This window comes from Musa acuminata, chromosome BXJ2-1, assembly GCF_036884655.1.
Source record: "Musa acuminata AAA Group cultivar baxijiao chromosome BXJ2-1, Cavendish_Baxijiao_AAA, whole genome shotgun sequence".
Taxonomy (NCBI): domain Eukaryota; kingdom Viridiplantae; phylum Streptophyta; class Magnoliopsida; order Zingiberales; family Musaceae; genus Musa; species Musa acuminata.
The window spans coordinates 6130984-6144502 of record NC_088338.1 but is presented as its reverse complement, the minus strand read 5'-3'; the positions used below and the strand labels follow the sequence as shown (position 1 = coordinate 6144502).

The following is a 13519-nucleotide window of genomic DNA, read 5'->3' as shown; positions in this document are numbered from 1 at the left end:
CTGATTAGCAAAAGGGCAATTAATACCTTGACCCTTCTGCCACTGGTACCTGATGGTTGATCTAACACCAACCATCATTTATGAACTTGTTCTTGATAGGGATGCTGATGCAAATTAAAAATAATGTTCTCTAGGGATATCAATGTGATATGCCATTTACTGCATATAAATTAGATATAAGCACAATTGTCAAAAGAAATAAGAGTGATATGGAATAATCACACAAGTGAATGGCACAAAACAACAAAAAAAAAAAAAAGGAAAGGAATTGACGCCATGTATTAATTAAGACGTGACATGTGGTTCCTAGTCAAAGACCAGTTTTGCCAAAACAGGACCATTGTTCGAATCAAATTTAATATGTCGATTGTTCCCTGGCTGCCAATGGTCAGGACCACAAATAAAGACGGACTACTTTCTCGCACACTAAATATTTTTCTTTCATATCGAATGTCTATTGTCACCAGCACTAGTCCTAACAAAGAGCATGAGTTTTTTCTTACTTCGTGATTCAAGGACAGACTTCTGTTCAAAAGAATGGCATAATGGCTTCGACTCATCCAGTTAACAATCAAAATGGACATTAATATTAACAAATATACCGTTAAAGAATTCTAGCATCATCTCGAATAGAAAGGTTCAAGGTTCGATCGATCCCTAAAGTTAACTGAGTTGACTGAAATTATAGTTTTGCCCTAAAAAATTAGCCAATTGGCCGAGACAAAAAATATACAAGAGATTTTTCAGCACATCAAGTATCAAATTCCATGGCACCAAATTGGATGAGGAAGCTTTTATCCACAGACTATTATCAAGATCGTTTTGGAAACATTGTTAGCCATCGACCAACAAAACTATTGCCGAAAAGCTCTTGTAGGACATAAGAGGATATGAATTGCACCAGCTGTTGAACAGCCACAAAGGATCCGGAGTTTGTCAGTTTTCAGAACCAAACTCAAGCACTGGTTCCACTACTTCGCCAGAAAGACTTGAATGGAAACTGTGACAACCAAGAATCTGAACCTTCAGCACTGTTTACGATGACACCATCCCGCCAAAATTTAATAACATGAAGGCTCTCTTCTTCTGTGGACCTCTGCACGATAATCCGTGATGCATAGCCCTTTTCTTTCATCATTCGGCAAACCTGTGTGGGGTTATTCGCAGTTAGAGTGACCATATATAGCCAACCTTTTTCTGACAGCAGTTCATCAGCGACAGGAAAGATTCTATCGATCACCGTACGACCATTCTCTCCTCCAGCCCATGAAGCTGTGATCCCCTTGCAACCAACCTCTTCCTCCGGAGTAGGCACATAGGGAGGATTCACAACAACCACATCAATCATGCCCGCAAGGCGTTTCCGAAGACCAGATGCAATATCGGTCGAGATGACTTCAGCGTGCAACCCATGAGCTTCAAGTGTTTCACGAGTTACTTGAGCTGCATCTGGATTAATGTCTGTTGCAAAATAATGGACCCCGCAGCCTAGTTCACCAAGCATGATGGCTAAAGATGAGATTACATAGCCACTTCCACAGCCCAGTTCCATGCATAAGCTTGGCCGGTGCTCTATCAGATGCTCTCGATCAGCTAATAGTGCATCAACCAGCGCAAATGAGTCATCGCATGGCTCATACACCTCTGGGTGGCAACTGACTAGTCTGATCTGAGCAGTCCTAGATACCTTCATTAGTAATGTCTGCAAAAAGAAAAAATATTCACAACCACATCTTTCATGAAGCAATTCATCCTTCATCATGAAACTGTTTAGATAACAACCGAATTTAAGTGCCAATAATGATGTGTCCAGAAACCCATCTCTTGTCGGAGAATATAATGAAACAATATGCATGGTGTTTATGGTTGCAGCTTACAGATGGTTTGCTCAACTCCTCATGGAAGAATTCATGGATACCACACTGATATTATGGTCCATGATAGCTACTCAAGTAAAAAACAAAAAGAAAAGGAATAACATAGACATTATCCCAGTCATGCAATATCTAACATGATGCCTCTGCATATATTTTGATTTTGTATCCCTTTCTCCGTTAGTGGTTCGTTTCGGCTTTTAAAATATTACATTGCATAACTCCTGAAATTTGTCATGATACAACTATTTTAAGCTCAAGTTACATTTACATAACAGAAAAAACAAAAAGCACGGTCAAGCTATGCTGAAAGGCAAAAGCAGTACATAATAAAGTCATAAAAGGCATTTGTAAAAGACAGTGGAATCTAAAGAATATTATTGCACATCTCTAAGGAACAAAAGAAGAGACCTATAAGATATAGCAACCATCTAGACATACCACTTGGGAACCTGGACACATATTTACGAGGACATGATAATAGTGATGTTGGAATAGATAACAAATAACTGCCGATGATGATGAAACAGAAAACTACACGAAAAGAAGTTTCACCGCCTAATACACACATCCAAGTTTATGAATTATGATCGAATTTGTAACCATGATCCAGTCTCAGAAAAAAGTAACTAGGTTAGTAGTATCAAAATAATTAAATAGCCCCGTGATGTAGACAGGCAACATTACGACACACCTCGGTAAATATAGAATTCAGCGAAGAAGGCTCTGCCAAAATACAAGGCCCACGGAGGAACTTTCGCCATTTACTATAAATTGGTCAAGCCAATCTTGAAACAAGCCACTATGTTTTTGACTCTGGATATGCAAACTGAATATCTTTGCAGATGTCCATTTAGTTAAGTCATAGCAAGTAATGATTTTCATCTTACAAATGAAAACATGTTTGATTCTACTAATGGTATTTTAAAGTAGAAATCTAGATTTGCAGACTCAACAGCAGCTGAGGATGAAGAAGTTGTGCTTGTCAAATATCAATGATGATGATGCTGTTATGCCTGCAAATGCAATCATCTTCGCAATTGTTTGGTACTGATCTAATGCATATCTTTTTCTGAAATGTGGTATTGACAGTGAGCAAATACATTCACTAGAAACATTTCATCATGGATAGAGATTTGAGATCATTCATATCCAATTTATGGCACTCGAGCTAAAAAATCCTTTGCATTAGCATCCAAAACACCATCATCAAAACCCCTTTTTTTCCCCCTTAACATATAGTAAGTAATTCTTCCCCCTTCGCATCGTTGTAATCGAGATAAACAATTGTTAGATTATGTATACCAAACCCCCTTCATCCAAGAACGAAACCCCTGCGAACGATCTACCCGAATGAAACCTGTATCGAAAGACTTGCCAGGGGATGGATGCACCAGCTACGTCACAACCTCGGAAGTCGACACGTCGGAGGAGAGGGCGCGAGACGACGGCTCAGGGAGGGCCGACGCCGCGGGATGACCGGCGTCGCCGCGAGGGAAAGATGGCGCGGGGTACGACCGATCGAACGAACCGGGGAATCGCTAGGGCTTGGAATCCAATTTGGGCCGCGGCCTTCGGGTCTTCCTTATCTGAACTGGATAGAAGGTACAGATAACAGCACCGGAATCCCACCCAAAAGCTTCGTGACCCGACGTGGCCCCCACATGTGCTGGTGGGTCCCGAAGTCAACCAAAAGCAAAGGAATCACGTGACGTCCACTGACATACGAGAAATTAGAACGCAATCTGACACCAAACTGAACGGAGTAAAACAAATTGAATTTGATTTGTTCACTCTTCATTCCATTTTAAAACATATATATATAAATATATTATTTTTATAATTATACGTAATAATAATATAGACAATCGACTCGAAAGGTTTCGATTGTAAATATTGCTTTGCAGGTGAGAGAGATTAACTCGACGTTTGGTGGGCACCGCAAACGCTATCTGTCGGCAGGATATATATATATATATATATATTTCTTTTTTTTTGTCATTTATGAAATAATTATATAAACAGGTAATGCAGGTTATTGGTTGTGTTTCTTAAATGCTTCTATTTTATGCTTTTGATAATAATATTCTTAATCACAGTTTAGTGAGCAAAAAGTAGAAAGCTAAAAAATTAGATGAAGGGGTGTGGATATAATAATAATAATAATAATAATAATAATAATAATAATAATAATAATAATAATAATAATAATAATAATAGCAAATAGAAGAAACTAGGAGGGTGTATAAGCAAAAAGGAGATGCTTAGCGATGTGAAACGAGCAAAATGGAGGGGGCAAAATGCATAGGAAACCGAGTTGGCGTCGCGTGGTCAGCCAGCTGCGTCCGTCGCCGCGTCGCCGCGTTCAGACAAGGACAACGGACTCGCTTTTCCAGCTGTCCTCACTTACTCGCTGCCTCGTGCCACTGTGGACTTCTCTTTCCCTTTATGACCCCGTAAATGCTCTTTATTTCTCTCGTAAACCTGGGAGTAAATAAACCCACAGCAGCTTTAGATTCGCCTCGAATCCATGGGTCATTTTTGGTCCGGATTTCACTGCGCATGTCTCCATATTAGCACCCAACTTTAGAAAGGATAAGTCACGCTGGATTTGTATGATGAGATTTTCCTATTCTTTTGGCTTTTCTTTTTGATTTTTTTTTTTATTTTAAGAGTTCGAGTGAGTCGGAGGAGATGTGTGCGGGTACGATATCTTGTCCGAGTTGGAGGGTCAAGAAATGGAGCCCTCGAAAGGCGTTTCGAGTTCTAATACACGGCGACCGAGGTGGAAAATGTTCGATAAGCTCGAACGAAGTAAGAACCGAACTCTTCTCTCTCTCTCTCTGTCTCTCTCTCTCTCTTTTTGTTTGCTTCTTTATCTCCAGCTGTGAAAGGAGGGAGGAGGAGGAGGAGAGACTCCTGTGCAGAAATGTGGCCCCTTTGGTGAGCTCTCCAACGTCCTCTTTTGCTCTTTGCTCCCGCATTCACAGATGGCGGAGATTGGGTTGGAGATTTGCACTTGGGACCAAATCTTTCAGTAGATTTGCTCCGAATCTTCGCTCTGAAATGCTCTGCACCGAATTCAATCAGAGTTTGTTTAGCCATTTTGCTTCTGTTCGCGCTTAGACATTTCGGTGGGGTGGATTAATTGTTGGATGGGGGCGATGCGATAGCTTCCTGAAACCACGAAATCTTTGATACATCTTTCTTGACTGCTGCGGTTTCGACAGGAATCAGAGATTTTCTTGATTTTTAGGGGAAAATTTTTTAGATTTTCCTAATGACACAAGTGGAATGACTGGAGAACTAACATCAAAGTTCAAGTATGTTGTCACGTAGAACTTCAATTTTCTTTAAACTGATGGAATATGGATTGAAGTTGAGGCTTCATATGTAACACTGAACCTTTTCTAAGATACGCTAGATATGGATAAGACCTGATCCGAGTCATGTCTGCCTGGTGGTAAATGTTAGATAATATCTAATATCCTTTAAGAAATTGACCATTGATACTACTTGCTAGTTTTGGCATGAGTGTCTGCTATAAAATCTGCGAGGACCTGACAGGGGAAAACTTGCAGCAGTTCCCTTTGAGCATAGTGGATAGCTTGGCATACATCCTGGATTATGCATGGTAACTTTTTGTGTTTATTCATCCATGGATTAACAATCAGGTTTTTCTAGACTTGTTGTCGTTACATAAGATTTGATGTTCAATGTCTGCTAGATTCGCTCACATAATTAGTTTCTCATTATGCAGTAAATGCGTAATTTTAATGTTTAAGGTTTGATAGATTGTTCATGCCATTAGTTCGTCGTTAGTGAGTAAGTGCACAAGGTTTAAGATTTTACTAAATTCATTCATGTTATTGGTTTCTCATTACCGGGTGCACATGCGATTTTCAATGTCTAAGGTTTTTTCTAGTTTAGGTTATGTTACTAATTTGCCGTTAAGGAGTACATGCACAAGTGTAATGCTAAAGGTTTGCTAGATTTGTCTATGCTGTTAATTTGTCACTGACTAGTAAATGCCTATGGTGGTTATTTAAAGCTTGAGGTTTGATAGATTCATTTATATTATTAGTTTGGCATTAGCAAGTAAATGTGTATGCCCGTAGTGCAGGTCGGTACATTTATTGATGTTATGATGTCTTGTTATCATGATGAACATTAGGGGGGAATTCTGCAGCACTTTCTCTTTTACAGAGCTGATTGGTGGGTGTATGATGCAAATTTCATGACTTGAACCGTAGATTTATGGTGTTTCATTCAACGTCCATCATGTTCATCCTGTTTCATTGATTAATTTAGGGTCTAATAGTTGCTCAGTGAATGTTCATCATTGGAATGGTTCCTACCTGAAAGAAGAAACTCAGGGGGACTTGCAGCACATTAAAATCTTATTCACTTAGAAATGCTTGCTGTAGGATAAGACATTTAATTCTTGCTGCTTATCATTTAACTCAGGAGGTCATTTTTTCTTTTCCAACTTATGTGAAAGGCCATATTTTTAAACTTTATGAGTTATTAACTAATTAGGGTGATCTAGTGTGCCTTTGAATTTCTCAGTCACATGTCGCATTGTTTAATCGAAGAATATGCTATTGCAAACTGTCAACTCAGTTCAGTGTGTAATGTGATTCGAGCAGATATCACATCATTTGATAGAAAAATCTACTTGTATCATGCAGGTGAAAGGAAGAGGATTACTGCATCATGACATTTTGTAGATTGGATAAGAGCAGGAAGAGGGCTTAGAAACTGATGCAAAGGTTCTAAACACTGAACTTTGTGTAAGTTACCATCTTTAGTTACCAGCTGCTGAGAATTAAAATATTTTGCAAATATGAGCATGCCTTCCTATTCTGATTTTGTTGGTGTGACAGGTTCTCCGTGGAGCACTTTCTCCAATCATGAAGGTTACCAATATAGTTTCTGGCTCTCATGGAGTGACAGTAGGTGATGAAGATTTAGCTAGTCCGACGTCAATATTCCTGAAAAGGCAAGTTGTGGTCGCAAATTTCCTTCCGCTGCATACCGCTCGGGATAAAACAACTGGAAAATGGTGCTTTGAGTGGGATGAAGATTCTTTACTCTTGCAGATGAAAGATGGGTTTTCCCCTGAAATTGAGGTCGTCTATGTAGGTAGTCTGAAGGTTGATGTAGATGCAGAAGAGCAAGAAGAGGTTTCACAAGAGCTCTTAGAGGAGTTTAAGTGCATACCGACTTTTCTAGCTCCTCATCTCCAAAGAAGCTTCTACCATGGCTTCTGTAAAAGACATCTTTGGCCACTTTTTCATTACATGCTGCCCATCAGTGCGGCACAAGGTGAGCTCTTTGATAAATCTCTTTTCGGAGCCTACATTTCTGCCAACAGGATATTCGCTGATAAAGCCGTGGAGGCAATGAATTCAGATGAGGACTATATTTGGATTCATGATTACCACCTCATGCTTCTACCAATTCTCCTAAGGAAGCGGCTGAGTCAAGTCAAGCTTGGTTTTTTCCTTCATAGCCCATTCCCATCCTCAGAAATCTATAAGACTCTTCCTGTTAGAGATCAACTGCTTAAGGGGTTACTGAATGCTGATGTAATTGGTTTTCAGACATTTGATTATGCACGCCACTTCCTTTCTTGTTGCAGCAGGCTGCTAGGCCTAGATTACAAATTTAAGCATGGGTACATAGGAATTGAGTATTTCGGCCGTATTGTGAGCATTAAGATTGCTCCAGTTGGTGTTCATGTTGGCCGGCTTGAGAAACTTCTAAAATGTCCAACCACAATTGCCAAGGTTCAAGAGATAAAACAAAGATTTAAAGGGAAGACATTATTTCTTGGTATTGATGACATGGACATCTTCAAGGGTATGAGTTTGAAGCTTTTAGCGTTTGAATTTATGTTGCAGAGGAATCAAAATCTTAGAGGTAAGATGGTCCTGATTCAAATTGCTAATCCTCCAAGAACAGTGGGAAAAAAAGTGATGGAAACAAGAAGTGAGGTGATCTCAATTGTTGAAAGAATAAACAGTGTCTACGGTAGTCCAGGTTATGAACCTGTGGTCTTTATGGATTATTCTATTCCCTATCACATGAAGATCGCATATTACGTGATGGCGGATTGTTGCATTGTAAATGCTGTCAGGGATGGTATGAACTTAGTACCATATGAGTATGTAGTTTGTAGACAAGGGACGGAGGAGATAGATAGACATCGAGGCATTAATATGGTGCGATGCACAAGCACACTGATCGTCTCTGAATTCATCGGCTGTTCTCCATCCCTGAGTGGAGCTATAAAAGTCAACCCTTGGAGTCTTCAGGATGTTGCTGATGCCTTATATCATGCGAGTGAGCTGTCTGAAAATGTGAGGCAGTTGCATCACGAAAAACATTATCGATATGTTATCTCTCATCATGTAGCTTATTGGGTTCAGAGCTTTCTACAGGAACTAGAAAGAGCTTGTCAAGGCAATTGCAATCAGAAATACTACCGCCTTGGTATTGGTTTAAACTTCAGAGTTGTTTCTCTTTCTCCAGATTTCAGAAAGCTATCTGTAGATGAACTTGTCTCTTCATACAAAAGAACCAATCACAGGGCAATATTTTTGGATTACGATGGAACCATAATGCCTGCAGGTTCTGCATGTAAAATCCCCTCAATGAGACTCATTTCCATTCTTAATGACCTTTGCACTGATCCCCAAAATACAGTTTTCATCGTCAGTGGAAGAGAGAGGACTGCTCTTGGTGAGTGGTTTTGTTCTTGTACAAACCTAGGAATCGCTGCTGAGCATGGCTATTTCATCAGGTTTGTCGATTTGTAACTTCTGATAGATCTTGTTTGATTGTTTTATAATTTCTAACAATGGTTGCAAAATGTTTTGCTTCTTTCAAGATAGATGGAACGTAGACTCCGATTGGGAATCTTCTCCACCTTTCGGTGTCAGCTTTGAGTGGAGAAATACTGTTGAGCGGGTGATGAAATCATACACCGAGGCAACAGATGGTTCCTTTATAGAATCAAAGGAAAGTGCACTGGTGTGGAATTATCAGGATGCTGATTTTGAGTTTGGCTCCTGTCAAGCCAAAGAGCTATCGAGTCATCTCGAGAGTTTGCTTGCCAATGATCCAGTTGTTGTTCGAAGGGGCCACTATATTGTTGAGGTTATACCTCAGGTTTGTCTTCTGCTACTCCCCATAGATTTCCCTAATCTTTTCTATGAACTGAGCTCAATGGTAGTGAATGCTGCGCCGGATTTGATGCCTCAGCCTAAGCTTCATTTATTTTCTATGAAACCTTAGTGCCTTATATATGGCAATTGATAATTCAGGGAGTGGGTAAAGGGAGGGCAGTTGATAAAATTCTCGGACAACTGGTAGCCAATGGAAAGCCACCAGAACTTATCATCTGTGTTGGCAATGACCGATCTGATGAAGACATGTTCCAGAGCATCAACAACGCCACGAAAAAAGAATCTTCGACCGCAGCTCCTGAGGTCTTTGCCTGCACAGTTGGTCAAAAGCCAAGCAGTGCCAAGTATTACATCGACGAAACCAGTGACGTGCTTCTGTTGCTAAAAGCTCTTGTGCAGTCCCAGAACAAAATAGTCTCCCCTTGAGCTACAGACCATAAACTCTGTTGTACATCCCATACCAGCTCTCTGTAATGTTTTTGTCTCCACATTACAAAGTTCTGAATGGTGCTTCTTGGTGTCTTTGGCGATCTCCCACTGTTGCTCCTTTGATTGCATGTTTGTGTGCTAAATTGTAAAGCCCCCATTGCAGAGGAGAAAACAATAGCATGATGATAGATAAGTCTTAAATTTGTGGGCTATGCAATTCCTTCACATTTGTGACAATCAAATGAAAACTCAGCCTATTTAAACTTTCTTAAGAATGTTCAGCAAGCTGCTCTGCGGCTCCTAGGGATAGAATCCGCTGGGGAGGAATCTTAGCACAGGAAGGATGGAAAACTGATTCTACTTTTGATATCAGCACATGAATTCTCATCTGAGCAAATTGGCCACACACAGCCAAAGTTTGGATCACAAACCCTTTCTTCTTTCTGAACTTGTTCTATGCCTTGGCCTCGACAAGAGAGAGCTTGTGTTCATGTAGTTTCCTTTTACATGGAAACACAAAAAGAGAGTGCAAAATGCAAGTCTTTATTGCTGTAGCTCAAGAAATGATCTAAATATGTAAGCAACTCCTGGGATTAAGGTTTGCCGATTTATGCCTACTAAGTGCTCTTGTTCTAATAGTTGGGAGAAACATGAGAGGAAATAAAATGGTGCATTACTAAGAAGGATTCATATGACAAATAAGCTTCAAAATGATTACTGACTGGTATTGATGCATATTTTCTCAATTTTGTTGCACCTACTGTGACCATTAGAGGAGATTGTTGGATTACTAAAAGAGAGGTCAGATGCCAAAGAAGCTGCAAAATGAATTCCAGCTGGTACTGATGTCTGGATCACTCTATGATACTGAGCATGAAACAGATGGTCTGATTGCAAACAATTCCTTGGTGAACTACTCCTTCAGTTGATTTTCTCATTTTTGACATTTGAAGTCGAAATATCGGGTAAAGCACAATATTCAACTTTCTTTCCATTTTGTTTTGTTTGATACATAAAACATAATAGAAAGAGAAGTCAAAATTATTGTTTGTATTCAAATGGTGCACTTATATTATGATAAAACACAAAAAAATCCACTAGATAATAGAAGGAAATATTTCTCTTGGTATGCATTTACTATATATCTGGGAGTCCATTGTTCAAGTAATCCTCCTCCATATATGGTTCAATATGGATTTCAGAGATGGTACAACTGATCCAACAAGCATTCATTTTCTGTGACTAAAATATCAGAGATTACTTGATTTGGAATTCAGGAAATTTTCAATATGCATTATAACATGGCATACGGGTAAGCTTCGGATATATAACAAAAATTAAAAGATCAGAAATATATGTTTGGATTTGAGGTTTTCTGTCAGCTCAATTTGATATGATCAATATGTGTTATAACATGACATATGGCTAAGCTTCAGATAACCTGTCAAAAACCTTTTGGTTATAGCTGCTATCAACATAACATAAGCAACTGTTTTAGTCAAAGATGTTAAACATCCTATATAGAGGTTTTATGAAATGGAGCTCTAGAATTATCTATTCAAAGAAATGCTTATAAATTTAAGATATAGTCTCACTGAACTTATTGTTTCTTTTTCATCTATCAGACAGACATGAATGTTCCCTAACATTGCCCATAAAATTAGATTTGCAAGACAGAATAATTGTCTGATACATCACCTTCACAGCCATGATTCTAAGGTTTTGAATTATACTCAATATTCTTCATCGAGTGAGAATACATGGATCATTTTGGCTTTTCTTTTTGCATTTTTGAGGGTTCAGCATTATTATATTTTAGCTCCTAGAATATATCATTCAGATAATTATTATGATCTCATTTTCTATATACATGCACTTCCCTCTGTTTTTTATGTACCTACTTATTTGTTTCTGCATGATATTACTCTGTATCAAGAGTTCGCAAGCAAATGAAGCATGAAAATAAGGACCAGAACTTCAAATTTTGGGTGGCTCATTTTCATAAAAGCATCAATCGAACTATGTTCCTTCCATGGAATATTTTTCTATATCAAATGAATTTGTGATGTCTAACACAGTGCCAGCTAAATTAGAACAAGATTCTGCTGCGGATGCTGATATCTGTTACAAATAAGTGTATAATCCAAGGTTAGCACATTGGAGAATTCCTGGTGCTACAATCTCAATTTTCTGAAACATCCATGCCTAGTCAAATGCAATTTTGGAAAACCTGGATGAATGAATGCATGGATAGTTGGAATTGATGATCCAAGTAAAAATAAATTAACCTCCTCTGTGATATTGGAAAAACCATTGAGAGGGTAGTAGTATGTTAAAGATGACAGGACATACAGAATCAAAATCTGATCAAGGAATAATTCTTTCAGCTTAAATAGGGATTCCAGATCATGGAAGGCAATTAGAGACTTTTTGAGCAAATGCCCAGAAAATTTTTAGTCAAGTTGAGGGTATGGATTATGGACAACAATCAAGATTGAGGTAAATAAGTGCAGTGTTCATATCAAGATGGATATGTAATATTAGTTCACATGCACTTGTTCATCTGACATCACCTAATGCAGCCCTGAGAAGGGATTAATCATTACTAGAGCTGCTTCATGGATGGAGTTAAAGTCAAATAATAACTCTCAGAATGAGAATAATAGGATCTGACACTTCAATGATCCTCTCAACAAAATAATTTATGAGTATTTTGTTTAGCATTTGGTCAAATTTTGTGAGTATTAGAGCATCATATTTTTTCCAGTTTTGTAATATGTATACCTTTTATACTCCTACTTAAGACTTGAAGTACTTGAATATATCATTCTTTTTCGGGTATTGTAGTAAAAAACAATTGTCTTTTTGCATTCACTCTATCCTTTAATATTAGTAAAGAGGTGTAGTGTTCATATCAACATGGATATGTAATATTAGTTTACATGCAATTGTTCATCTGACATCACCTAATGCAGCCCTAAGAAGGGATTAATCATTGCTAGAGTTGCTCCATGGATGGAATTAAAGTCAATTACTACCTAGACCTATCAGAATGAGAATAATAGGATCTGAAACTTCAATGATCCTCTCAACAAAATAATTTGTGAGATTTTGTTTAGCATTTGGTCAAATTTTGTGAGTATTAGAGCATCATATTTTTTCCAGTTTTGTAATATGTATACCTTTTATACTCCTGCTTAAGACTTGAAGTACTTGAATATATCATTCTTTTTTGGGTATTGTAGTAAAAAACAATTGTCTTTTTGCATTCACTCTATCCTTTAATGCAAATGTATATTGGACTGAGCTGAAGCACATAAAACCACTGGCTTCCAGACATGTGCTAAGTATAACTCATAGTTACACCTACTTTTTTATTCCTGAAACTGATCCCAGTTAAAACAATCAAGTTTAGTTGACTAAAGTCAGCCAAAATTCAAATTAATCAGACAATTCATTTTTATTATACGGTTGATTTTTTTTTTTTTACTTGGGTTGATCTGAGTTAAAATGAGTTTTGATTTGTAAAGACATTAATACTAAACTCATTATTGTGGTTAATGTATTGTGCCTCAAATCCATTGTCTTAGTCTTTCTTGATTCTAGACTAAAAACCACTCTTAAAATATTTCTAGCATTTGGATATATTGATCGTATGTGTTACTCTTTCTCGGTTCTTGGCTAAAAACTATTCACAAAATGTTTTCGACACTTAGATACGTTGGTCGCATGGCTTGAGCCAGTAATAATGAATATAAGAAAGCTGAGAATACATCCTCACATTGTCAAATTGGTCAACAAAATATTTATTTGGATGAGTCTACTAGCTACAAGACTAAACTATTGTCTTTGTAAAAAAATCGACTCCTTAGAGACAAAGGAGTGCGAGAAAAGTGCTAAAAAACTTTCACTATATATTTATATTACCAAACATATATTTATTCCTTATATACCATATATATTAATTTATGTTAAAAACAAACAATAACATATTTGTTCAAAAAATAAAACAATAATAAGCAT

The 13519-nt window shown here is 37.9% G+C and overlaps 2 protein-coding genes across 5 annotated transcripts; one reads left to right on the top strand and one right to left on the bottom strand.

Annotated features, from left to right (window-relative positions):
- Nucleotides 1–778: 778 nt before the first annotated feature.
- LOC135584255 (uncharacterized) lies at nucleotides 779–3463 on the bottom strand. Of its 2 annotated transcripts, none has more exons than XM_065092732.1 (2): nucleotides 3253–3463; nucleotides 779–1702 (listed from the first exon to the last, which is right to left on the bottom strand). In XM_065092732.1, exon 2 carries the CDS (start codon nucleotides 1691–1693, stop codon nucleotides 956–958), a length of 738 nt encoding a protein of 245 aa, XP_064948804.1. In that variant the 5' UTR covers nucleotides 1694–1702; nucleotides 3253–3463; the 3' UTR covers nucleotides 779–955. The 2 variants fall into 2 exon arrangements, with proteins under 2 accessions (XP_064948804.1, XP_064948805.1); XM_065092733.1 differs by having other exon boundaries at nucleotides 3284–3463.
- Nucleotides 3464–4373: 910 nt separating this feature from the next.
- Nucleotides 4374–9759, top strand: LOC103994487 (probable alpha,alpha-trehalose-phosphate synthase [UDP-forming] 9). 3 transcript variants are annotated; one of them, XM_018828192.2, is made up of 5 exons: nucleotides 4374–4688; nucleotides 6566–6667; nucleotides 6761–8682; nucleotides 8774–9050; nucleotides 9206–9759. In XM_018828192.2, exons 3-5 carry the CDS (start codon nucleotides 6788–6790, stop codon nucleotides 9491–9493), a joined length of 2460 nt encoding a protein of 819 aa, XP_018683737.2. In that variant the 5' UTR covers nucleotides 4374–4688; nucleotides 6566–6667; nucleotides 6761–6787; the 3' UTR covers nucleotides 9494–9759. The 3 variants fall into 3 exon arrangements, with proteins under 3 accessions (XP_018683737.2, XP_009413116.2, XP_064948803.1); XM_009414841.3 differs by lacking the exon at nucleotides 4374–4688 and adding an exon at nucleotides 4771–4817; XM_065092731.1 differs by lacking the exon at nucleotides 4374–4688 and adding an exon at nucleotides 4801–4817 and having other exon boundaries at nucleotides 6566–6646.
- Nucleotides 9760–13519: the final 3760 nt, after the last annotated feature.

Coding starts and splice junctions, on each gene's coding strand:
- LOC135584255 (XM_065092732.1), bottom strand. CDS start 1,693: ATGAAGGTATCTAGGACTGCTCAGATCAGACTAGTCAGTTGCCACCCA.
- LOC103994487 (XM_018828192.2), top strand. CDS start 6,788: ATGAAGGTTACCAATATAGTTTCTGGCTCTCATGGAGTGACAGTAGGT. Junction 8,683..8,773: donor GAGCATGGCTATTTCATCAG/GTTTGTCGATTT, acceptor CTTTCAAGATAG/ATGGAACGTAGACTCCGATT. Junction 9,051..9,205: donor TTGTTGAGGTTATACCTCAG/GTTTGTCTTCTG, acceptor TTGATAATTCAG/GGAGTGGGTAAAGGGAGGGC.